The sequence below is a fragment of the Pinus tabuliformis genome, chromosome J (assembly GCF_031772625.1).
Source record: "Pinus tabuliformis cultivar Carrire ecotype Pingquan chromosome J, CPIR1, whole genome shotgun sequence".
Classification (NCBI taxonomy): domain Eukaryota; kingdom Viridiplantae; phylum Streptophyta; class Pinopsida; order Pinales; family Pinaceae; genus Pinus; species Pinus tabuliformis.
Genome location: NC_142295.1, coordinates 1124905125 through 1124932347, shown reverse-complemented (window position 1 = coordinate 1124932347; position 27223 = coordinate 1124905125). Strand labels below are relative to the sequence as shown.

The window sequence follows — 27223 nt, the reverse complement described above, 5'->3', positions numbered from 1 at the left end:
GTTGTGTTTCCCCTTCCGGCCTTCTGTCTCCTAGTCTCTGTCTCCCGGCCTTTGTTCCATGATGGAATGGGTCTTCGGGCCTTTGAATCCTTTCAAATACTAACAATGATTGTTTTCTATTTTACACAGAAAAATGTTGCAACACTGTGAAATCCTGCCAAGCTCTATTTATTTTGGTGATCTGATAATCACCCTTGAGCGACCTCAGTTAATTAATTATTGAATGAAGGTATTACAGACTCATGTGTTGGAGTGTGTCTATGTTATTTTAGGCAATGGATCAATCAGATTGCAAAATACACAGACACTGGAAATGGAAAACAGCAAAGAAACACAGTAAGCAAATGCAAGAACACGACAAGTAATAAGGAGTTCACCCTATCCTCTAGGGCTACGTCTCCGGTCCAGCTTTCAGTGGTGGCCTTCTTTTATTGTGTCTTTAAAGTAGATAATTACAAGAAGGAGCTCAAATTGAATCTCCTAAAACAGAACAATGTTTGGTAGGGTGGTTCTTGGATTCCCCAAGCCACTAGAGTACACAAACTCTTTTCCTTACCAGAACTTGAACTCTTTGGTCTCTAATGGGAGGAGCCCAATATGGTACTTGATTCCTGATAGATTCCCTCGGGGATGACTTGAACCTCTCAAGATCTCTGGTGCTCGACGCTGCCCGTGGTCAGCTCAGCCCTCTGTCTTTCTACTTTTTACTTCACTGTCTCTTCTTTTCTCTGTCTTTGTCTTCTCTTGTAATGCCCCACTTAAATTTTATCCTACAAATCTTGTTAAATATTTACATTATCTGAAAATATTGAGAAATATTGGTCTAATATAAATTTATGATTTCCATTATTCAAATTCCCCACTTACCTTCTCAAATTGAATATTATGTAGGATATGGTCTCTTTCCATTAATTCAAAATATATGTATTCATTTCACATTCCCCAATGTACCCTCACATTTACTTGGGAGAAGACATAGTCCTCTCCATCTTATCATTAATATATATTTATTCATTTCACATTCCCCAATGTACCCTCACATTTACTTGGGAGAAGACATAGTCTTCTCCATCTTATCATCAATATATATTTATTCATTTCACATTCCCCAATGTACCCTCACATTTACTAAGGAGAAGACATGGTCCTCTCCATGTAATTACACTTCACATTCCCAAATGTACTTTTCAGATTTACTTGGGAGAAAACATGATTCTTCCCATTAAATTCTCAATTTTATATTCATGTCACAATTCCAAATGTACTCCTAGCTTACTTGGGAGAAGAGAAGTCAACTAAGGATGGATGAGAAGTTAATGACATTAATGAGAGGTGGTTGAGGAAAGAGGGTATAAAAAGGGAAGGGGGAAGCAAGAAAAGGGGGGGGGGGGAGTCTTGCTTAGGATTGTGGGGGTTGGTTATGATTGTTTGGCCTTGTCATGATTTTGGGAGACCTTGGAAACCTATGGAGGTTTCTTGGGTTTGAGAGGAGGAAAGTATCATTATCTGGTTTTGCACATTCTTCTTGAGGACACACTATATCTGGTTGGACTTGGGCACGGAGGGCTAGGGAACCTGTGGAGGTTTCCTGGGCTAGGAATTTGTTTCCTAGTTGGCTGGGAGGTAAATCCGGTTGGGTCGGCCAGAAGGAGCATTCAGCTGGAGCTATCAGACAAAGGTATCATCATCAACCGCCGGAACAGGTATTTTTCCATGGACTACTCTTGTTAAGTTGATATCAATGGAATGCTCACCTTAATTTATGTTGCTTATGATAAAATGATAAGATGTTAAATGTTTTAAGCTATGTGAAAAGGTCAGCAAGCTCCTTTTATTATTTATAAATTAACAGGAAAATAGATCTGTTAGTGTATAACGGAATAGAGGCTCTAATAATAGGATTCAGGTCCTTACACATGGTATCAGAGCTTTAGTTCAAAATCTGGACCCAAAGCCCACTAAACCCACAATTTATACTTTCCACAAGTCTCCTTGTCATTTGATGCGAATCCCCACCCATGACTACTGGCCTTTACTTCTGCCAGGATCCCATATTCCATTCGCATTTAGTTTGAATCTGCCCTTTCCTCCCCCAATCTGATGGCTAGTCTGAGGAGCTTCTGTGTTTTATAATTGATTTTTTTTGCGCTAGCCAATTATCTGAGAACAACATACGGATTAGACTCTCTGCAAGATAAATCTGGGCATGTGCAGTTCATGGAGGGACCAACAAAGTCTAGCAGAGGCGGTCAACAATAAGCTGAGCTTCCCTCTTCTGTGATTTTATTTTACCACCGCTGAGTGCTTAAACTTGGCCACAAATACCTGGAAATTTGAAATCTTTAGAGCGTAATTTGGTGGAAACTTAATGCCAGCGTTAATGCACCAGGCAATCGGTACAGCTGCTATACTACAAGGCTCTGGATTGGAAAGCCACCACAAGAATTTGCTCTAATTGTGGATTCAGGAAGCACTGTTACATATGTTCTCTGTTCAACCTGTACACGATGTGGAAATCACGACAAGTATACATTGGGTCCACATCAAGGGAGTTTAAAAGTCAGACTAATGTCTACAGGTTAAAACTCATTGTTTGGTGAAAATCCTGCCTGGATTCTGTAAATAATAAACAAACTGACTTCTGCTTGGCTAATTCTATCCATCATTATTGCTTACCAAAGTGTAGTGAGAAATTTGTTACTTGATAAACAAATTAATGTATATCTCTATCTAGAACATAGTAGCTTTCCATGGACTTTCACTTGTCTTGTGGAGTGTTGGGTTGTGATGTCATAAAGAAGGCATTGCTGCTCTGAGCATTTGTTCATATTTATCCTTGATGTCTCAATTAACTGAATCCCTTTGAGCTACAGACTATGAGGAGGAAGTAACTTTTATGATTGGGTTACAAGAATAAGCAAGAAGCAAGCTTTTATTATCATAATGAGATTTAGTGTCAATGGGATCTTGACTGCTTGTAGTCCGTCAATGATTTATTGTTTTGCAGTTTACGCCCATTCCTTAGCACTGGCTTTTGTTAAATTCCTCTAAACCCTTTTATATCTTCGACAGTCCCAAAAGCTGGTAGCGAGGTGTAAGTTGTAACTAGTAAGGATTAAATCCCAATTATCCGCATTTGATGAAAGGAAATGCTGAAAGTTAGTGCCATAAGAAGAAATTCAGGAATAAAAAAACTAAATTCCAGACGACCTTTTTATGCACATTGCAGCCAAGCACTTCGAGTTTGCCAAGTAGGTTACATACTGTGTTGTGTTAAGTTTCTGTTTTAAATGGAGGGTGACATGCGTATTACTCTAATGCAAGCCACTTTTATGCAGCATATACTTATTACTTGTGTTGTAGCCATTTGTCTGAAGTGGATTATGATAGAGAAGTTGCTGGAGACTCATTTAATATTTTAATCCATTCAGAAGAAAATATGTACCATTTCACTCAGTGGTTTATATATATAGCAAATCAGAGAAAAAATTAAATTCCAGATGACCTTTTCATGCACACGCAGCGAAGCACTAAGAGCTTGTCAAGTAGGTTACATACTGTGTTATGTTAAGATTTTGTTTTAAATGGAGGTATGCTGATCAAGCCATTTGGATAAATATCATTTGATTGTGTGCGTGCACTGGAGTATCTCTTCAACCCTAAAGATTCATTGAAAATCAGATAAGTGGCAGTGAAGAAGGTTGGTTTTGTTCTGAATTTTTTTGGTGAAAGAAAATTGGGCTCGGTCCTCATTAGGGCGTCATACTCTAAAATAATACATCCTTATTTATATGTTTTGAAGACCTGTGGAGGAGAAACATTTTCAGGACATTTGACCCTTTCTTAAAGAGATCTAAGGGTTGTCTTATCCCTGCAAAGAAGATAGTAAATATTGCGGCCTTGTGATTAAGGTATGTCCTCATAATTTTTGAATTTAAGAGCACAAATTGTAATAGTAAGATCTATTCTCGGCCTTAGGTTTCTTCAGAAGCTGTAGACCAATAATTTTGACAATGGCAAGGAATGATGATTACTATTTCCATTCTCTCCACGATTTTAAGGTTTCAATATGAGCCACATTGCAATGTCTCAGCCTTATTGCATAACAACGAAGATTCTGAGTTTAATTGCAGTGGTCAAATTACAACCACAACACTCTCCGTTAGGTGATGTCTAGAATTTCAATTCACTAAGTATATATCTATGTCTATCAAGGGGAATTGAGCCGACCTATGCTAGATAAAGAACCATGCAGTTATAGCTAAATGTTTCGATCTCATTCTTCAGGTTGCCTTGAAGTCTTTATTTCTTGTTGAAGATTGTCATGAAAGTTTGCGTATTTATCAGTGATCTAATTACATCATCTTCTTCAACAATCATCTCAAACTAGAATTGATCCTTGTGGATGATCTAGATTCAAATCTGTCATATTCTTGAGGCATCAGTAACATCAGTACGTCTGATTTGGGAATTTGGTCCTCAAAAGTGAGTTCAATTTGAAGAGATGATATAGCTCAACCATGTTAACAAAAGTTTAGCACCCATGTACAAATCATTGAAGCCTCATCATTTATAGCATGTCTGTGTAGTCTAACATATTGGTAAATGAAAAGGCAGTGTAGGATGTGTGAATCGCATTAGCTTTCAGCCTGGTGTAGTTCTTCATGGACTATCATAATCAAGTTTATAGATATAGCAAGGCATTGACATATACAGGCTGGTGGGAAAGTATCCAATCATCCAGGAACATTAATTCAGCCTTGCAACAGTTGGGCTATATATATACTTGACAAGGATTGTTGATTCTGAGTAAAAAGTCAAGGAACAGAACAATTATAAGGATATCACCAGTCAGACTTATATCATTATCACAGGATATCGTCATCAATGCGCTAGAATATGAGAAATTTCCAGTCCGAAAAATTCTATTCATACTCTATTCTATTTTGTGCTTGAGTAGCCATTTCAGAAATTTTCAACATGTGGAACTCTGCTTCTGAATTGTGTTTATTCTATTGGGTACTTTATTGCAGTCTAATTCGGTACTCGGCTTGGTACTTGATAGGTTTCCTGGTAGTGGAAATTAAAGTGAGTTCACTTTACTCTTTGTCAATGAAAAATTGAGATGCATGAAATGCAACATGTCTTTCTAATCCAGCAGAAACAACATAACATGAACAAGATTCTGATAATTGTAAGTGTTGAGAAGCAAATACAAGAGACAATGAGATATACCTGTAGATTATAACCCTTGTGTTGATAACTCCAAAACAAAGAGCAATATTCACAGGCCTCTTCGAGGGAATAATCTCCTTTGATCAAAGCTTCAATATAGTAACATTCCTTTATCAAACATTACGTACAACTGCCCCAGTTGTTGTCATTCCCATAACTTTTGCTTGTCTTAGAATTTGTAGGTATAGCTTACGATCAAGTTGAAGTAACCCATCACAGAGTTTCTTTTATATCTCAGACAAGCGATGCAGTTTCCCTTCAGCATTTTCATTGGCTCTCTGCAACCAATAATTATGAAGCCCGATCCTTGATTTTTTTTTGGTAACAACCATACATCCTTGGAACCAAGGATTCTTTCTGGAGAAGATTTATTAGCTGGATTTGCAGGCACAACTTCATCATCATCAGTAGGAGGAATAGCAATAGACTCACCTTTATCATCATTAGCAGTAAGAATAACTCTAAGTTCACCATCCTCATCAGCAGTAGTAGGAATAACATTAGGTTCATCATGATCATCAACTTTGCCTAGTGAAGAGAATGCACTATATGTTGTTACATGCATGGTTGACAACATGTTTTGCTTCCCTTTCAGTTTCCAACCCCCCCTTTTATCAGCTGCTAGTTCATCTTCCTTCCTATCCAACCATACCTCTTCTATTGTCTTATTATTAATTGAATACTTGCTATAGAAGGACTCAATTTGTTGTTGTGAAGCTATACCCGGTAGCATCCTCTTGGAGATTAGCCATGCTCTCAAACGATTCTGCCAGGAGATAGGCAATTCAAAGGATAAATAAACCTAAGGAAGCACTAAGTAGCTGGGCTTGTAATTTCATGTCAAAGTTTGGCTGCAAATTTAGGTCTCAAGTGTGTGACTCTCAAGAAAAGACAGTTGTTCTAGTCAGAGTTTGGATGGAAGAAGCATACAAGCTACAAGGAGGTCTAGACATCAGCGCAGCTCCTCAGCTGTACAAGCCCATCTTAAACAACCAACATTGCTTTTATGCAGCAGAAATTTGTATCCAAAATCCTAGATAATCCTAGTCAAACATTGTTTATTTATCCAACATCTAATTCGTTATCAAACAACTTGACCTGGCTTCGTTCAAGATTTTGCTTTATACATATTCTTAGTTGTTGTATGATGTCACCATTTACCAAATTTGAAGTCATGTTTCATACTAAAAAGGTCTATATACCTGCATGGTGAGGACTTGGGTACGAGGATGATAGTGATATGCTTGTAATTGTAAGTTCCAGAATCCATGGGTATTCCAAAATGATCCTTCCTTATTAGTCCCTGCCATCTGGCATCCGGCAGGGACTATTGTAATCGTTCAATGGCGACTTAGCATTAGTTCAATGCTTTCTCCATCTGTTATACGGCGGTTATCCTAAAGTCGTGTGAGGTTTTATGTGCAGATAACCAAAGTCGCATTCCGGGTTAACCTTTCTCATCTTATTTGGCCTCTTCCCGAGGCGGAAGAGGCCTGACCATGGGTTATATTGGTTTTAAGGCTGCTGCATTTTGGCTAACCGTAAAACGGCTTGTTTTAATGTTAACATTAGTTTTGAAACATTAAATGTTGTTCGTAAACAGGTTTGGTTATTTCATAAAGTATATGCGTATTAACAGGTGTTGTCGTGTTGTTGCAGGGTATTAACAGCTGGAACCGCGGCAGCTATGGCAGCTACAAGAACCTAACGTTCCTCAGTTTCTTGTCGAGCTTTTTCCTCTGCAGCTGAAGCTTCTCTAGCATGTGTGTGCCTTCTGTAAACAGAATCGAAATGGTTAAAGAAATCTTCAGAGAACGGGCTACCAGCAGTCTTAAAGTTCGACAGTTCTTCCTGCATTTTCTTGCACTGGGGTAAAGAAGCTTTCGTCTAATGCTATCTTGCCTTCTAGAGGTTCGGCTTTGGCAGCCGGATATGATCTCTCTAGGTGCGTTTTCAGTGCCATCTTATCTTCACATTGTCTCTTGCTTATTTTTACCCTCTAAACTTGCTGGTCACTTCTGTCTTGTTCTTGCAGTGCGACTTCTTGTGTGGTGCCCGCCCGAGGGAAGGCCCTGGTGCCCACAGATTTGTCCATTGCCATACCCGAAGGCACTTATGCTCGAATAGGTAACGTTTTGCCCTAAAATGGGCTTTGCCATTCTTGTATTTTTGGTGAACTTAAATGTTTGGCAGTGGATTTGAATAAACAGCTGGTTGTTCCTAGCCTTTCTGAGACAGTTCTCCAGCACAGTGCAGATTTCTGATGCGATAAATGAAGGGCTCCTTCTCTATGGTCTTCTTCACATTCGAATTGAAATGCCTGAGATATAGAAAGCCTCACCTTACCATATTAAAAGCGATAACAGAGTAAGGAAACAGCTTTCATGTTAATCCGCCTCTGTCACTCCACCAGATTGTGTAGACGAGCATTCCCAATACATTCCTCGCCGGCCTCGTGATCATGACATCCTCCTGCTGCCGTTTTCTTCGTTCGACCCTCCGCGTCGGTGGCAAAGAAGGGTTTCTGGAACTGGGCAAAGAATATACTGGTTGAGCTGGATTGCGATTGTTGGCTACCAATTTCTTCCAACATTGCGTAACCGCTCTTGATAAATCCTCCTTAGCAATCTGGTCAATCTGCACGGCCGGCCCTAAAGAAGCTGTTCCGAGCAGACCGTAAGCATGTGGCCTTTTGGTGGAGAGGTCACAAAATATTACACCAGCGGGCGGCATCATCATCTATACAAAGTCCGGTTTCCGCAAACATCACTGATTTGGTTGGTGGTTGTATCTGAGTGTCTCGCTTGCAAGGAGGAGGGGACTGTTCTTTCCATTCAAATCTGATGGAACTCTGTGACTCTGGTAAGACAAAAGGAAATGAAGGATGAACGTGTTAACCTGATGCGACCTTTGGTGGCCTGCTGTATAGGTTGCATGTGTTATGGTAGGGAGATAGGTGTTAGGCACATGGCCGTCATGTAGGCCCACAAGGTGGATAAAAGTCTCGACTTTCATTTTTATTTTTATTGACATCGGTTGATTTTCTTATTTTTATTTAAATTTGAAATTTGATGTTGCATTGTCGTTTCTTAGTTCTCGGCTCTCTAGCTCTTGGGTTATGACACCAGGGTTTTATTCCCTGGTGATTTGTGCAGTGATGAGTATGGTCTGGCAACCGTGAAGGTTTCTGAGCAGGTGGTTCCACCACCCATACGTTGCCCTTATCAGGTAATCTCATAAATGATCTTGCACTTCCCTTGAGTTTCCATGGTTGCATTTTAAAGATATCTCGTGACTTGTTTTTTTATCTATAATTGATTTGCAGGTTCTCCTAGTGAGGTCGCGGCGTTCCAAGGAATCTCCGAGGTAGTTTCCATCATTTTCTGACACCTACATGCTCAAGTCTTCAATGAATTTATGGGTATGTTTAAATTTTGGTCGTGGTCTTCTGATGACTGGGTAGAGAGACAGACAGTCTTGTTGTTAGGTGAATCCCTTGGAAGGTTTTTTATTTCAGCTGTGATATTCATTTGATACACAGGATGTATATGTATTTATATTTTTGTCTGGACGAAAGCGGCTATGCCCTTGAAATTCGTTGTTGTGGTTGTATTTAAGTTATATATTTTCATTTTGGTTATTAGGAATGCAAACCCTGGTGATTTGTGCAGTGATGAGTATGGTCTGGGAACCGTGAAGGTTTCTGAGCAGGTGGTTCCACCACCCATACGTTGCCCTTATCAGGTAATCTCATAAATGATCTTGCACTTCCCTTGAGTTTCCATGGTTGCATTTTATACACAGGATGTATATGTATTTATATTTTTGTCTGGACGAAAGCGGCTATGCCCTTGAAATTCGTTGTTGTGGTTGTATTTAAGTTATATATTTTCATTTTGGTTATTAGGAATGCCTATAAAAACCGTGTAGGTGGCTATTCCGGATTTTGGGTTTGTCCAACAAACCCTTAGGGTTAGACTGGAAGGTCCCAAGTCTTACTAGACAACGCTTTTGGTTGTCTTATTTGTCTTGGAACTTTATCCAACCGTAATGAATGCATTCTGTAATTTTCTCCTAACTGGTATGACTTGTTATATAATGCTATGCTATCGGATTATTAGTTCAATAATTTGTTTAATATAGTTCTTCTGGTCATCAAGCTCTAGCATCTCTCTCGTTTCCTGAGTATGATGCTTGTTGTTTAACTTCCTTTTTTTATTCTGTACATGAATTTAGCTCTGTTTCTGCTAGACAAATTATAAAGAAAATGCATATGCCATTGCTGTGGAACTCTAGTTTTTCTGTAGCAAAACTGAAGTAGTTATATCTTTCTATATGAACATGCATGCACCTGCCCCTCTGTCCAATAGCCTTCTTCTTTGTAGGAGAGTTCTATTGATTGCAAATCTCGTGTAGTGTCTTATTTCCAGGCATTTTGCTTTTGGTCTTTGTTAGTAGCTATGTAGTTACAAGAATGGCTGAGGCTGGAGTTTACCGGAAAATCTTTTGTTGGCAGAGAGTTCTAGGGATTGCAAATCTCTTGTATGTTGATATTGTCTCCAATATGTGTGTTTTCCTGCAAGTAGACTTTGAACATTGTATGTTGAACTTATGGATCTATCATGATGCATGCGATTAGTAGACCTTGGCCCAGGAAATAGGCAACCACGGGGAATATCAAAGTTTGGCTCCCTAAGACATTGAGATTTACAGAAGCCAATAATGAGCTAAGGATTGTCAAAGGCAAGGAAGGAACTTGGAAGCAATGGCAGTAGACAGGCCAGAGGAGCCGAGGTCACTGGCCTTGACACCAACATGGTCAGTGGCCACTGTTTTGACAGTGTTTGTGGTTGTTTCACTCATAGTGGAACGTTCTATACACCATTTGAGTCGGGTAAGCTCATTCTCACTTTAACTCATCTTATGCTAAGCTGCATTCCCACAAGTTGGTTATCTCAATAGAAAAAACTTATGAACGCCCAAAACCGTTTATGGATGATATTCATGTGTTTGGGTGCAATCAATTGCGGAGGACTAAATTTCGGTGGCACTGCTGAAATATAGTTCAGCAGAGTGTAGGAAAATACCCTTATGGAGATCTGATCTCTGTTGATGGGCTTATGGGTTTCACCGTGTGAATATTACTATTGTTTCAGTGTTTTCTGCGGTTTTCCATTCACATCTTGCAGGAGACTTCCTCTGCTGTTTTGTGTTAAACCTACATTGTTATTTACTGCGCTGTAACCTGTCAATGTGAAATCCTCTGTCGACCTCACCAGTGAACCCAGGCTCCTTGGCACAGCACCAGTCATTTAGCCTTAGGTGCCAGGTCCAAGGGGTAATTATTCCTTGAACATCCCCAGGATGTTTTCCTAGCCTCGTCTTCCTTTGAGATGTACCATTTGGGTGGAGTAGACCACAACCAGTCCAGCGAAATCCTCTGTCGATCTTACCAGTGAACCGAGTCTCCTTTGTCACAGTACTAATCATTTTGATGGAAAGGGCTTCCCAATATGCACCTTTTTTATGACAAAACAGGGCCACATTTTCCTTTTTGGACCAAAATAGTATGAGCCAAACTGACATACTCAACGATTTCCAGTTTTCATTGAATGTGAAAAACATGGCCTTCTTGCTTTTCATTTGAAACAAAACTATGCCTCCTATGCAAAATTTTATTTGCACCGTATTTTGAGGACAACATTTAAGAGCTTCTCTATTCTGCCACGTTGTTTGTGAATTTTTGCACATGTAAGAAGTTCTTGGAAGGTCGATAAATTTAATAAAACACGAATGCATAATATTCAATTTAGTTTCCTCTAATTTCTTAGATGCAAAAGCTGTGTCCAACAAAACATTCAGAAGAACTGTAAAATGTAGCTCAATGAAGTGTACGAGTTTTATCCCTAGCTCTGAGAATTGCAATTGAATAAGCCAGCTGCCAGTGGCCTCAACTCTGTTTTATCTATGGAATTTGTGCATAGGATACCTAAGATTTCAACGAAATCAATAATTATTATTGGGATGGATGTTTCACATGGTTCTCCAGGGCATGCAGATTCACCTTCAATTTCAGCAGTATGCGTCTTTAACATGTTATCTAGGCCTCTGTCTTGAATTGACGGACATGATGAATTTTAGTATATGTTGTTTATTTTAGTATATGTTGTTTACTATTAAAGATATATTGTATCTTATCTTTAAAGATCTTTCAATTTGTTGTTCAGTGCCATATTTGTAGGTTTATCTTTGTTGCACTTACACTATCACGTATAGGTGTTTCAAGATCAATAACTAGATGTACGAGGCAGTGTCATTTCTCTGTGTTTGAAACCTCCTGTAGCTGCATATATCATTAGTTTTCCTTGCTTTTTTTTTCTAATAATGAGGGGGCACCCATGCTTACAGCCCTACACATTTGTAGTTATTTAGATTCACATAGAATTGATAAGTTCATTCTACTTTATCTAGTCAGATCCTAGACTGGGTTTTTTAATATGATAGGAAAATCTCAACTATAGACCCAATGGGCCTGTCCTTGTAACTTGTATGAATCCCTTTTCATGAAAATGTAAAGGGCATGCTGTGTTTCATCCGCAGAAGAGATGACAATGTCCTTATGTAATATCTCAGATCCATAAGTTTTTTTCCCTGACAATGGCCTTCTATATGTATGAGGCCTTCTGTAAGTAGATGTATGAGGCCTTTATGGCCATCCGTTTATAACTCTGCTTTACTAGCATCATGAATTAAAGGAATACCGTGGTACTCATTATATCGAAACAGAGCAGTATCGCTCTCTGATCATGTGATTACTGATATATCGATATATAAATATGGAACTGATTAGTACTTCTCAGGTCCTCCAATTGTTGTGTTTTCCCATCCAGCTCTTTTGAAATCTCATTGGTTCTTTTGCAGCCTTTGTCATGAGACTTAACTGTCTGTCTTCGCCTCCACTGCTGTTGAAATAGAGTATAATAGTCTTTGTCTCTGCTGCCTTTTGGGCTACTGGTGCTCCTGGTTGTGCCTTCCCTGCTGCTGAGACTACTATTGGTAGGCGTTTATGTTGGGTTCTTTTTTTTTCTATGAAATAGACCCCTATCCACCTCCATAGACTTTTCCAATCATATTGATATCATATCTCTAAACAATTCAAACAGATCCATGAACTCTGCTATACACTTTGCATTGCAATCAGATCCAATCAAATTCAGAAGGCTTTGTCAGAAACTTTTGCGATCTAATTCAGAAGGCTCTATCTTATTCAGCAGAGTCTTTTGTCAAACCTTAACAAATCCATAATTCACAGGTTCAAATTCAGGGTTCAGTCACTTTCCTTTTAAGGAGCTTACGGGCACAGTCTTTTCTTTTAGGGAACAGTCACAGGTTTCCTTTGAGGTGGTCACGTTCACAGTCTCTTTCCTTTCTTCCCTTTTTAGGAGTTTAGATTCACGGGTTCAAATTCAAATTGATGCTCAGCTTCAAATTCCTAAAAGTCAAATCCAGAAAGGTAGTCTCTAGTCTATACGACAAGTCAAATTAAGAAATGTAGTCTATCCAATTCTGAAGATAGTCTCATATCTCCATACACTTTTTTTAATCATATCCATAAGGTAGTCTATTCATATCTATACACTTTTGCAATCAGTTCCATGACTCTATTTTCAGTCGAATAGACTCCTATATTTTTGCAATTAGATCCATGGACTTTTTGCCACTCTCTGGATTGGAATCAGATCCGTAAACTTTTTGTTCAACTACTTTTGCAATTAATTTTTTTTATAATTATTATTAATTTTTATTTGATACTCAATTTATTATTATTGTATTAATATTAAATTTATCTTGTACTCAATTTTCAAAGTTCATAAATCTCATCTTATGGTCTATACCAGAAAGTCTGGGTCTATACTGGATAGTCTATGCTCAATAGTCTGGGTACTGAGTAGTTTAAGAAATTTATGAAGCTTTTTAGTTTTAGATCGTATCATTGCTCTTAATCTTTCGTATATTACATCAAAGAACAAATACTTACCAACACTTTCTTCCATAAGTATGGCCATTTCTTCTCCTTTCTTCCACAAAAGGCAGCTTGTTGTTTTTATGCCTTTCAGGCAGTAAGGATAGACTACTCAGTCTGAGTTGACTCGGAACCTTCAGTATATGCTTAGGTCAATTCACACACGGTTCAAAGTTCTTTTTATTTATTTATTTTGAACATCAGTAGGGCTGGATATAATATTATCTACAGGAGATAGTGACATCAGTAGAGGTGGAACTAATATCGTCTGCAGATGATAGTGTGCTTTGATGGTATCATGTAGTATTGTATGTATCAAATCTTCCTGTTTGGGGTTGGCTTTGGACTTTGTGGATTATGGAAGTTCATTTGGATCCTGTATGTATTCACGAAGTTATAAAGGAAATTCCATTCAGAATTTTAGTTTTATGTTTTACGCATTCATGGATAATTCAATATTTACTTTTAACATAAAACTTGTTAATTTTATTTACTTGGCATTCTATATAGGTCACTTAGAACTTTCAGAATAAGGAGTAATGTATTGTCTTTATTGGCCTGGGATTGAGCTATAATTCCAATTCTATTTGACCATTGCCATTTCTGGACCCGCTGATTGCTCATTCTATAAAAACAAAGGCTGTAAAATAAGAATTTGATGCATGTGCTGGATTTGGCCTCACTCTGTCACAGCACAGCAGATTGGCTAGTTTAAAACTATTGGCTCAAGCCATTGGCAATAAACGCTGTATACAGAAGCTGCTGGCAATAAACGCTGTATACAGAAGCTGCATTTTGCTTCTTAAAAACTCAGTTCATTGTTTTACTTCAAGCAGGGACTCGCTGCGTCGCAGCTCCCCTTGTTTAGTGTGGTAATGGATGATAGTCTATCTCAGTGACCTATACTAGAATTTGTGCTTTTAGCGTTACTTATACATCTGTTTATATTTTGGACTTTGTTGTATGAAATGGGACCGTTATGATTACTGATAAATAGTAAATGCATATGCTATGTTTTATTGTATGCAATTGGATACTACCATGTTTCTTTTGATAAATATGTCAAATAATAATTATATGGAAAAAGTATGCACACGTTACATATTGCAATACTGAGAAACTTTAGATTGCTATCACAATATTGTTTGTCTTGAAATTGTTCCTTGTTCCTCTCCTTCTGAAGCAACCTGCCTTCCAAGCTTATCTGAAGAATTAGCTAACACTAGTAGAAATTTGCATCATGTACACTTCTTTTGTGTGGCATGTTCCAGTTAAAACATTCCATAATGAATGTCATTTTTGGATTGCTGTTAACTGTAAATCTGTAACATTCCTCCCATCAAAAACCCCTTTTAGTTTTATTTATTTATTTATTTTCATCTGTTTTAGGGACCACCTAAATTCTCATATTGCGAAAGATTTCAGTTTAGGTGAGATACTTTTAACGTACCTTCATTATCAACAGTGAAATTAGGGTATAAGAAATATGTTTCTGTTCGTAGCATCACCAAAAGAATAGCGGAAGCAACATTGTTAAAATTGTCTACTATGCATCAGTAACTTGCCTTCTGTTGTCAAGCCTGCTAGTTTTTAACAATTAGGTTGGTATTAACATTGTATCTACAAAATTGAAAACATACACACTATATCAACCAGCTGAAATCCTTGCAAAGTCTAGTTAATATATAAATGGCAAATGCCTTATACAGAAGAGATATGGTTCACGAGTCTAAATTTTAAAACAATAAACTTCATGACGAGTTCAAATTTGAAACAATGATTGGGGAACATCAATCTCATTCGGAATGGAAAAGATTATTTGTTGTTATTACCTCTATGAATATAAAGAAGTCCCTTTTTATCAAATGAAAGTGTTATCACAAATGTTGGATATTTTACCTTCCTACTGGCAATCACCTTGTACATATGTAAAGTGCATTGCTTATTATTAAAAATTGTGCCATTCTTGATACTTCCAAATGCTGTTTATGTTCTCTTCCATCTAGTAGTCGGTGCAATCACATACATCTATTTTATTGTCATGAAAGTTATGACCACAGTCTTCAGAGAATTTCATCCTCAATATAAAATCACAGCTACAAAATAGCTTCATTAGTAATCTTTACTGTCTATATTAAGAGAAGGAAATTAATTTAACTGCAATTTTTTCAAAAGCAGTCACTTTTCTTCATCTTGTACCTTTTATGCATAAAATCCATGTGGAACTTACTCTTTGGTTACAAGAAAAAAAGAATATGCCTGGTGGTGAAGTTTTCATACCTTGGGAGGGTTTTCTCCACAAAAATCCTGGTATTGAAGGCATGAAACACTGCAGGAATTAATATGGTTCAGTAATGCATTAGAAATAAACTCATATCTTCTATATTTCCACAAAGCATTTATAACTTAAAAATAAAAAAAAAAAAAAAAAATTCCACTTCTGAAAATTTCAGATCAGTTGGTATTAGAACTGAGTTCAAAGTTACTTGGCTGATTAAATTAAAAAGACAGAAGTACAGAATCTTTATTTATTTGTTTTTAATGAGCATAAATACAAACACACATTTTTAAGGGGAATTTACATTTGCTTGATAACTTATGATAAGTTCATTATTAGAATTATGTTGTTTTATTGTGTGCTTTGTTACTGCTTTTTTTATATTTATTATTATTATTTTTTTTTGTCAAGCTTTAGTCGGGTAAATTTAACCAAATCTTTCAAATTTTGATGCTAGGTAAGTTAATTCATGGAATTTCTTTTTAAATGACTTTAATTTACTTGAACAACTATTTTAATATAATTAGTTCATATTTGACTATTTGAAACAGCAAATTTAATTTAATTAGCACATATTCGAGTCTTTGAAATCGTCACGATACTAGCTTGAGGAAGTTCATAGTAGATAGTAGAAATTGTTATTCCAAATCTTTTCAGCTTTGTTTGCAACCAAAATACAAATAGAAAACTAGATAATGTTGGATTCTGGATCGAAGTAATAGGAACAAAATGTGGATTGTTGTCATTTGCTTCCATGGTTATATTGATCCTTTGGCTAACCTTGCAGCCATTACAAGTGTTCCAAAAGGATTTATTGAACCTTCCTTAGAACTTTTATAAATTATACTCATTTCAAAATAACAATGGAATGAATATTTTCAAGGAAAATCTTCTTTTGCAAACTGTTTTGGAATTGTAATTTATTTCCAGAATGTGTTAGTGCGGTATGCAATATCCTTTAGAGAGCTTAAACATTTTTTTTTTATGGTTTAATTGGGCAGTACTACTTGTGGAAGTTTTCAAGTTTTATTGTGTAAGCATTATACAAATAATGATAGAGATGACTGCTGATATCTTTTGGAGAAATCTTACTAATGTTTCTTTTTTTCAAGCAAAAAGATACAAAGCTAGCGAATATATGTTTATCTATTTATTCTGAGTAAAGGAGACTAGTAACATAAGTAATCCATATTTTAATTTATAGGTATGGGAGGATTATTTAGTTTCATTTGCAACAAAATATTGTCAATGGTTTTGAAATGTCGTTTATATGAGGTCTTCATAGTAAAGATTGGAAATTTTTTTTGAGTACCCATGTTTTATACCAGCAAGTATGTATTTATCAATTTTTATACATTAAAGAAGATAAGTAATATGGGCAATCTATATTTTGTTTTGTAAACCCTTTTGTGTCTGAACTGATAATTGCATACATTGTATTTACTTATCAAATGAAACTTCTTAACTCCCCTTTACCTTCTAGAATAGGCCATTCAAATATGGCCGTGATCTTCTTGGATCTATGCTTAGGGCATCTACTGAAATTGAATTTCAAAGTACTAAGGGTTCGTCTCTTCTTTGCAAGATTCTCTCTTTTCAAGGTTGATTATAAAATTATTTTATACAAGTGTTCTAGATATCAATTCATGGTTATCCTAACAATTATTATGATAAAAAAAAAATATACACATATATATAAATATATCTATGTGTATATTTTAATGTATAGTGTAAATACCTAGTTTATTGTTCTTATAAATGATGTGAGGGTGTTTATTAACACAAACAACGTGACCACCTATTCATACAAACCATTCTTGGTTTTGAATCCCGTATTTCACTCATCTCCTTCTCGATTTTAGAGTCGGTAATATCCACTCCTAGGATTTTGATCTCCTTCGAGTAAAAAAAAAAGAAAGCAAGGGCATAAACAAAACAAGAAAAAAAGAGACCATGATCAAGGTTGATAGGCCATTCAAATATGGCCGTGATCTTCTTGGATCTATGCTTAGGGCATCTACTGAAATTGAATTTCAAAGTACTAAGGGTTCGTCTCTTCTTTGCAAGATTCTCCCTTTTCAAGGTTGATTATAAAATTATTTTATACAAGTGTTCTAGATATCAATTCATGGTTATCCTAACAATTATTATGATAAAAAAAAAATATACACATATATATAAATATATCTATGTGTATATTTTAATGTATAGTGTAAATACCTAGTTTATTGTTCTTATAAATGATGTGAGGGTGTTTATTAACACAAACAACGTGACCACCTATTCATACAAACCATTCTTGGTTTTGAATCCCGTATTTCACTCATCTCCTTCTCGATTTTAGAGTCGGTAATATCCACTCCTAGGATTTTGATCTCCTTCGAGTAAAAAAAAATAAAGCAAGGGCATAAACAAAACAAGAAAAAAAGAGACCATGATCAAGGTTGAATTACATTGACTTTTAAAACAATCTAATTATGTTTATTGAGAAGCTATAAGAGATTGAAAATGCATGAGTTCGAATAGCTGATATTCTCATCACCTTGAGGACTAACATAAATAAGTAAACAAAATATAGGTTGATAAATATGCATTGGTCCTTACTGTTATGGATATCATGGTTTATAATTTTGCTGAGCATTGATTAGAGATTAATATGCATCAGTTTGAATGTCAAATATTTCATTGCATAAAAGACCAGTGAAAATATTAGAATACACTTTTACCATTATTCTAGGGTTGAATAAAAATGCCGTGAAAAATAGTGTGTCTCTAGGACCCTCAACTTTCTTCGCAACTTTTATGGTCATTGGCCACTTCTGAAAGGGGTAGGCTTCTTTAAAAATGTGGTGCCATTTAGAAGGGAAATACTAATAGTAGCAGGGCAAAGGCAATTATTCCATTCTTTTATTTATTTCTCATTTGTCTGGTTTGTCTGGTCATATTGTGAGTTGCAATATATATATATATATATATCACGAAATTGTTTTAGTACTAGTAAACAATGATTAAATATATAATAAATTTAAACCTTTGACATTTAGAGGACGTTTCTCTCAATAAGTATGAAAATCATGTTGGAAACAGTTTTTGAAGTTTGGAGTCTTTTATTTTCAAGATTAACTAATTGGTTTGGAAGATGAAAAACCAACAAATTGGAAGAGTGGGACTTTTATATTCACTAAGGTATTAAAGAAATTATATGCATGAAACTTATACTAGCACCTTCTAGTGGAAAGTGATAGTGCACGAATCCGTTGCTTGCCATTATTTTGGGTTTTGGTACCACCTTATAGCATATTCAGGTTCAAATGCTATTTTCCATGACGGACAGTTAAATCTATTTCAACTCTAATTGTTATTTAGGGGTTCCACAAGGATGTCACATGAGCATTTATGATGCCCATTTTAACATAGATAGCCACCTATGTTAAGGTTCTATTTTGCAGTTCCATGTTATTTATGAACATTATATACATTTGGTTGGACACATGAAAATCGATTGATGGATTGGGTATTGATGATGGACATGTTGGATGTATGACCAAATGTATGACTTACTTGGTTACAATTTATCTAGTGCATGACTTGTCAAAGTTATTGTTGCATCGTATAGGCTTATATAGATATGATTTATCTAATCAATGACTTAGTGAAATTATGATTTATCTTATGTAAGATTTATTTCCAGTATGAACAACAAAAATTGACACGTGGACACTGGGCTTAATAAACCTGATGTTTAAGATCATGTATCTATATCTATTTTGTGGTTGTATATATGCATGGATGAGAACTAAACTACAGGTTGGAAAGAACCATATGATAACCAAGATCTACTATTCCATTGGGGAAGGTAGAGATGACCAATGAGGTGGCAAGACAACCTGACTGGATTATTCGATGACAAGTCCAACCAGCTCTGTAGTGTGGTCCGTGCTCTAAAGGAGGGGTGGAGGTGTTTCCCACCGTGTATCCTCTGAAACCTGGAATCGTGGGGAGGACAGTTGAACGCTCCCCCTAGACGTGTGATGACGATTTCCAGATGCCTACTGGGGAAAGTTCGGTCGAGGTATTCGACGCTTCCACCATGTCGGTTTTATCAGTGGTTAGTATGGTCGTTGCCACTGATAGAGCAGCAGAGGATGGATAGGGTGGGAACGGAAGTAGGTCAAGGTGGATAGGAGGATATAGATCAGTTGGAAACTCTTGATGGGAAGAAATGTCATGGTCGGACTTTTTTGATTTTATTGCTATAACTCTCTCTGGTTGCTATGCTTTCAAACTCCTTGCATCTTTCATTCTAACTTCGGGACGAAGTTTTCTGAAGGAGGGGTGTATGTAATGCCCCACTTAAATTTTATCCTACAAATCTTGTTAAATATTTACATTATCTGAAAATATTGAGAAATATTGGTCTAATATAAATTTATGATTTCCATTATTCAAATTCCCCACTTACCTTATCAAATTGAATATTATGTAGGATATGGTCTCTTTCTATTAATTCAAAATATATGTATTCATTTCACATTCCCCAATGTACCCTCACATTTACTTGGGAGAAGACATAGTCCTCTCCATCTTATCATTAATATATATTTATTCATTTCACATTCCCCAATGTACCCTCACATTTACTTGGGAGAAGACATAGTCTTCTCCATCTTATCATCAATATATATTTATTCATTTCACATTCCCCAATGTACCCTCACATTTACTAAGGAGAAGACATGGTCCTCTCCATGTAATTACACTTCACATTCCCAAATGTACTTTTCAGATTTACTTGGGAGAAAACATGATCCTTCCCATTAAATTCTCAATTTTATATTCATGTCACAATTCCAAATGTACTCCTAGCTTACTTGGGAGAAGAGAAGTCAACTAAAGATGGATGAGAAGTTAATGACATTAATGAGAGGTGGTTGAGGAAAGAGGGTATAAAAAGGGAAGGGGGAAGCAAGAAAAGGGGGGGGGAGTCTTGCTTAGGATTGTGGGGGTTGGTTATGATTGTTTGGCCTTGTCATGATTTTGGGAGACCTTGGAAACCTATGGAGGTTTCTTGGGTTTGAGAGGAGGAAAGTATCATTATCTGGTTTTGCACATTCTTCTTGAGGACACACTATATCTGGTTGGACTTGGGCATGGAGGGCTAGGGAACCTGTGGAGGTTTCCTGGGCTAGGAATTTGTTTCCTAGTTGGCTGGGGCGTAAATCCGGTTGGGTCGGCTAGAAGGAGCGTTCATCTGGAGCTATCAGAAAAAGGTATCATCATCAACCACCGGAACATGTATTTTTCCATGGACTACTCTTGTTAAGTTGATATCAATGGAATGCTCACCTTAATTTATGTTGCTCATGATAAAATGATAAGATGTTAAATGTTTTAAGCTATGTGAAAAGGTCAGCAAGCTCCCTTTATTATTTATAAATTAACAGGAAAATAGATCTGTTAGTGTATAACAGAATAGAGGCTCTAATATTAGGATTCAGGTCCTTACATCTCTCTCTAGTTTTTCCTCTCGGTGTCCTCTCAGTATCCTCTGTTCTCTATCTCTGTTCATGGCTTTAAAGCCAATCAATATCATCACTGCTCGTTTCCTCTTCTGCCCTCATCGGATCACCTGCTTCTGCTCGCTTGGGATTCGTTGTCTTTGTGTCGACATCAATGGCTCACAGGGAGTGGCCACTTGTCCTCTTGTGAACTGCACCAGCTTTTCTTCGTCGGTTCAGTTTTTTGGTTACACTGTGGAATGAGTCATCTGCCAACTCGGCGGTCAAATCAGACCTCAAATCCCTATAGATCACGGCTTACTCCCTTGTCAAATCCAATTCTTTCATCGGTCGTGTTCTCAACCATTATATCTAGAGCCCTCATATCTAACGTCATTCGCTCATTTCGCGTGGCTGACTTGCTCGACTGTTAGTGTGTGATGAGCGACAGTTTTATCTCTCCTCTACCTGCCACGCATCGGGCGCTGAATAGAATAACTCATTTTTCTCCAAATCTGCTTACCACCCAAGGGTGCCCTCGATATACTACCGGTTTTGGAGCGCGGGTCCCGCCTTTAGCCTTTAGCACTTTTCCCATGGTTTTCCTGGCTTCCATGCGACTGAGCACTTCAGGGCCTTTCCTTTTTTAGGGGTTTTGCCCAGCGATGTGCAATTAGTGCTAAGCACTAATCATGCATCAGAAATAGCCCCCTTTTCCCAATCTGGGCTTCCTAGGTGCCAGTTTCACCTCCTGCACAGTCTCCATGGGCCTCGGTCAACACGCTTTGACCGAGGTCCTCATTGTTCCTCGCTGGCTGGCAACTGCCACTATTTAGAGGTCTTCATGATCGCTCAGTTCTGTTGAATTCGAGGTTTTGTCCTGATTTGATACAGTCATGGTACTTTGATTATTCTTCATGGATCTAATTCAGATCATGGCCTTCCCACTGAAAAGGCTTTCAGACCACCAAAATTTGGTTTTCAAGCATTGACTAAGTGAGGGTACTGTTGTCTCACTTGTCCAATCTCGATCCACTTTGCACTACTTGGCTTTGAACCCTTGAGCCCTACTCTGAGGTACTCAACATATCCTCTATGCGTCGTCCTCACCTTCTTGTCCAGAACTGTGTCTTCCTACAATTCATTAAGATATTCAGGTAGTAGGTCATCAATAGAAGGAAATTGACTCTACTCTTCGGGATCCTCAATTAGAGAGGGTTCAAACAATCTCAAGCAATCTACATTTACGACTGAGTAGATGTGCATGTAAGCTGGTAGATCAAGGCGAAAAGCATTCTCACCAATCTTCTCAAGTATTTTGAAAGGTCCATACATGATAGGCTTTAGCTTTTTACCTTCACCTCACATCCTGTCCTTGCAGATATATAGCCAGACCTGGTCACCAACTTGAGAACTTTGTTCCATCCAATGCTTGTCATGCCTTGCCTTGTATTTTGCTTAGCTCTTTTCCAGCTATTCCTGTATTGCCTGATGGATCTCCTAGATCTTTTCAATGAACCTAGGTGCCCTATCCACATCACTGTGTCCATCAACTGTGGTATCTTTACCAAAGACAAAATCCAAAGGAGACCTTGGGGTGAAAACATAACAGGTCTCAAAAGGAGATCTTTGTGTAGAATAATGTTTTGCTCTGTTGTAAGCATGTTGCACATAACACAAATGTTCATCCAAAAGCTTAGGATGTTTGCTGCAATATCCTCTGAGTAACTAGATCACTGTCCTGTTAACTACTTCTGTCTGGCCATCAGTTTGTGGATGAAAAGTTGTGCTCTTCTTCAATTTGGTGTCCATCATTTCCCACAGACTTGACCAAAACTTCCCCACAAATCGGGTGTCTCAATCAGATACAATGGAAGTGGGCAATCCAAAATGAACCCATACATGTTCAAAGAACAGTTTTGCAGTATGTTCATCTATAATCTGTTTATTACAAGGTATCAAAATACACATTTTGTTGAACCTATCCACAACAACATATAGATAATCATGAGCTTTCCTAGATTTAGGCAGTCCTCCAACAAAATCCATGGAAACACTTTCCCAAGGGTGAGAAGGAACTGGTAATGGAGTGTATAAGCCTACTTTTCTATTGTTGGGCTTGCTTTTAGCACACATAGTACACCCTCTTACATATCTAGAAATTGTCTCATTCATTTTTAGCCAATAACAAAATCTTTGCAATTGTGCAACTGTTTTACTTACCCCAAAGTGACCTGATACCAAATAAGTTTGTGCTTCTCTAATTATCTTTACTCTCTCAGTTTGTGGAATACAGAGTTTCCCACAATGGTATAAGATTTGTTCCTTCACATGATAATCCAATTCTTCTACCCGTTTTCCTTGACTCAAAGTTGCATATACATCTTTAAAGTCTATATCTTGAGCATATTGTTCAATGTAGCTTTCATGTAGCACAAAATTATGCTTAGGTATAGTAGATGCATTTATAATGGGTCCAGATAACATGTCCGCAACTTTATTGTGTATGCCCTTTTTATATCTGATGACTAAATGAAACTGTTGTAGAAAACCCATCCATCTATAGTGTCTTGATTGTTGCAACTTAGTTTGGGAGTGTAGATATTGAAGTGGTTGATGATCAGTATGTATTACTGTCTCTTTGCCCATTAAGTAATGTTTCCACTTTTTCACACTCTGAACTAATGCATACAATTCTTTATCATATGTAGGATAGTTACCTACTACAGGATTAAAAGTCTCAGAATGGTAACATATGGGTTTACCATGTTGTGTCAACACTGCTCCCATGGCATAGTCACTGGCATCTGTTTGGATCTCAAATGGTCTTTGAAGATCAGGTAGTGCTAGTACAGGTGTTGTACTAATCCTTTCTTTCAAGGTGTCGAAGGCTTTCTGATGTTTGCCTCCCCACTGAAACACCTTGTTCAATCCCATTAAAGCATGTAAGGGAGTTGCAATTGAGGAAAAGTTAGAAATAAACTTCCTCCAATATTGTGTTTCTCCTAAGAAGCTTTTCACTTCTGTAGCAGACTTGGGTTTAGGTCAGTTTACAATGACTGCCACCTTAGAGGGATCTATTTTCAATTCACCACCCCCTACTATATGACCCAAATAATTTAGAGATGTTTTTCCAAATTCACATTTTGAGAGTTTAACATGATGTTTTTCTCTTTTCAAAACATCTGATGTCTGCTTAACATGCTTTAAGTGTTATTCCCACATTTTACTAAAAATCAGAATGTCATCTAGATACACAATAACAAAATCATCAAGAAAAGGTCTGAGTACATCATTCATTAATCTCATGAAATTAGCAGGAGCATTAGTTAAGCCAAAAGGCATAACCATCCACTCATACAATCCGTACTTTGTTTTGAAAGCAGTCTTCCATGCATCTTGTTCTATAACTCTGACCTGATGGTATCCACTGTGCAAGTCTAGCTTGGTGAAATAAACAACTTCTTTCAGTTGATTTAAAGATCATCTATGCGAGGAAGGGGATAATGATTTTTTATTGTTATCTTATTGAGTGCTCGGTAATCAATGCACATTCTCCACGAGCCATCTTTCTTTCTCACTAAAATGATTGGTGACCCACATGGTGATGTGTTAGGCCTGATGAACCCTTTCTCGAGCAACTCCTGCACCTGCTTCTTGATTTCAGCATTCCCTAAAGCAGATAACCTATACATTCCAATGTTAGGCAATGGAGCATCTTGTTGCAAAATAATATGATGCACTATTTCCTTTTTGGGTGGCAGACCTTTAGGTTCTTGAAACAAGATATCATACTCTGAAACAACCTTTTCTAAATCAACTTGTTGTTTAGCATTACAACCCTCAAATACATTGGTTTTATCAGGTTTCTTTTCCATTACAACCATCAGTAAGAATTTTTTGCATGAATTTATCATTCTTTTTATCTGCCTGAGTTTATGAGAGTATAATTACTCTTGAGTTTATGAGCTCTTACAAAGTATTCGATTCCATATTTTACAAGTAGATACTTGTTCTTGGCTCTATAGAAAATATCTTTTCTATCGTACAAGTAAGGACTTCCTAAAACAATTCCACATATATCCAAAGGAATTATGTCTAACTCAACCTCATCTACAAATGTTGACCCAAAAGAAAACTTGAGTTTGCACTGTCTAGTAACTTGTAGTTGTGCTTTATCATTCAACCATCCTAATGGGTATGGTTTATTTTGAGGTGTAGTTGCTAATCCCAATTTCTTAATTTATTCAAAAATTAAATTTACATGTGAGCCACTATCAAACAAAGTATCAAGCTTTTGATGTTTGGAAATGACTCGAATATGGAAAAGCTCATGTCTTTTTCTCTCATTTTCTTCATCAGTAATAGATTGTGCAGAATTACTAGTAGATGCTTCAAAATTCTTACCTTTTATACCTATGGCTACAATGGTTGTTTCATCTCCCAAGCTCGACCCTAAATCTTTTTGAATAGCTGCAGTAGTCTTCTTCTTCTTCCCCTCAAACTTCTTAGGTCTCAACTCTGGATGCAGAATCGAACAGTGCTCATCATCATGCCCATCCTTTTTATAGTGAGTGCATGAAGCTTTGATTTTCTGTGCAGTGTTAGTCTTCCTTGCTTTCCACTTCTGTTTTCTTTTCTCCTTGCGCTTACTTGCAGTGGATTGGGATGGTCCCTCAACTTCTAGATTTCCATTCTTTCCTCTAGCTTCTAGATGAGTAGCTTGTACAGATACCTCATCTATACTAGTGGGATTAAACATGAGGATGGTGTGCCTCATGTAGCTATGTAGGCCACCATTGTACTTCAACAGAGTCTTTGGTGAGTCTAATGAGATTCCTAGAATCAATGCTCTCTTTATAAATTCCTGAGTGTACCCTTGCACACTTTTCCCTTTCAACTGTCGAAGAGTTTGCCAACTCATCATGGCTTGTTGCATGTAGGCTAATGGATAGAACTGCTTTTTGATTGCAAACACAAATTCACTCCAGACAGAGATAGTCTTACCATGTCTTTTCATGTTAGCTTGGGTCCTGCCTTCCCACCAAACCAAGGCAATGCCTCCAAGGCGTAGGCTCACTAGCTAAATCTTGCTCTTTTCTGAGTCGATGTTATGCACTCTGCAATACACATCAATTTGTCTAATCCAATTGTCCAACTTTTCTGCATTTAACTCTCCATCATATATAAGAAAATCAAATTTAAAATCTAGTTTGATCAAAGATGATTTCTTGTTATGTACAAGGTGTGGAGCACGTGGAAGGTATGCTTTTTGACAAGCAATCTAGTGGTTTTTCAATACTATTTCTAACCTTTTCTGCATTATGAGTCTAAAAAATATAAGGGTTTTGATAAATTGTGTGAAAATGGACAAACGAAGTACAATCACTAATAATTGATGTTTTCTATGCAGGAGGACGCGGAAATAGGGAATTATTGAGTAAAAACAAGAAGCGAAGGGAAAGTAACTGCTGTCCCGTCGACAGGGAACCGGATGCGGACAAGATCAAGTAAAATGAGAGCCGAATAATCCAGGAAAAGAACGCAGGATACCGAGACGGAGAACGCAAGAAGGAAAGAGGAGAACTGAACGATTAGCGAATCCCTCAGGATCTTCGATCCTGAGGGATCGCTGCTTTAAGCTTATCTTTTGTATCTAGACATCTCCGTCATTTCTGTTATATAAAGGTACCATGCCATCGAGCATGGGAGAGACGACTGTTGTTATAATTATAAACTCAGAACAACTTTGATCATTAAGTTTTGTAAGATCTGATTTTTTATACTTTTGTTAATGCAATCAATATAAAGGACTTGGTGTTCACTTCGTTTCTGCATCTGGAGTAACTTTAAGCAGTGTACCATTGGTAGCCAAGGGCCCAGCTCCGACGGTCACTTGCTGTTGTATCATACGGTGATTTGTGTGGTTTGCTTATTTCTCTTGTTTCAGTAATCCGATATATCTTTTATATGATATACTATGCTTCTTAATTAATATCTGAATCTGAATAAGTTCTTTAATCCACGTCTCTGTATTACACAAACTGAATCTATTCGAATTGCATCCATTTCTATAGCAAGATATTGGTATGAATGTTATCATTATTGGATTCATATAAAATAAGTATTTGTGAGGCTTGAAGATAATATCACTTTGTTCAGAAACATAGTCACATCATACATTACTCT

The 27223-nt window shown here is 37.2% G+C and overlaps 1 protein-coding gene across 1 annotated transcript; it reads left to right on the top strand.

The window, feature by feature from the left end:
• Positions 1–7026: 7026 nt before the first annotated feature.
• On the top strand, positions 7027–26842 carry LOC149231029 (uncharacterized). The gene is made up of 6 exons (XM_089381519.1): positions 7027–7071; positions 7271–7362; positions 8391–8463; positions 8561–8601; positions 8880–8979; positions 26448–26842. The coding sequence occupies exons 1-6, from the start codon at positions 7027–7029 to the stop codon at positions 26472–26474; spliced, it is 378 nt and encodes a 125-aa protein (XP_089237645.1). The 3' UTR covers positions 26475–26842.
• Positions 26843–27223: the final 381 nt, after the last annotated feature.

Coding starts and splice junctions, on each gene's coding strand:
- LOC149231029 (XM_089381519.1), top strand. CDS start 7,027: ATGGTTAAAGAAATCTTCAGAGAACGGGCTACCAGCAGTCTTAAA. Junction 8,464..8,560: donor CCATACGTTGCCCTTATCAG/GTAATCTCATAA, acceptor ATTGATTTGCAG/GTTCTCCTAGTGAGGTCGCG. Junction 8,980..26,447: donor CCATACGTTGCCCTTATCAG/GTAATCTCATAA, acceptor TTTTCTATGCAG/GAGGACGCGGAAATAGGGAA.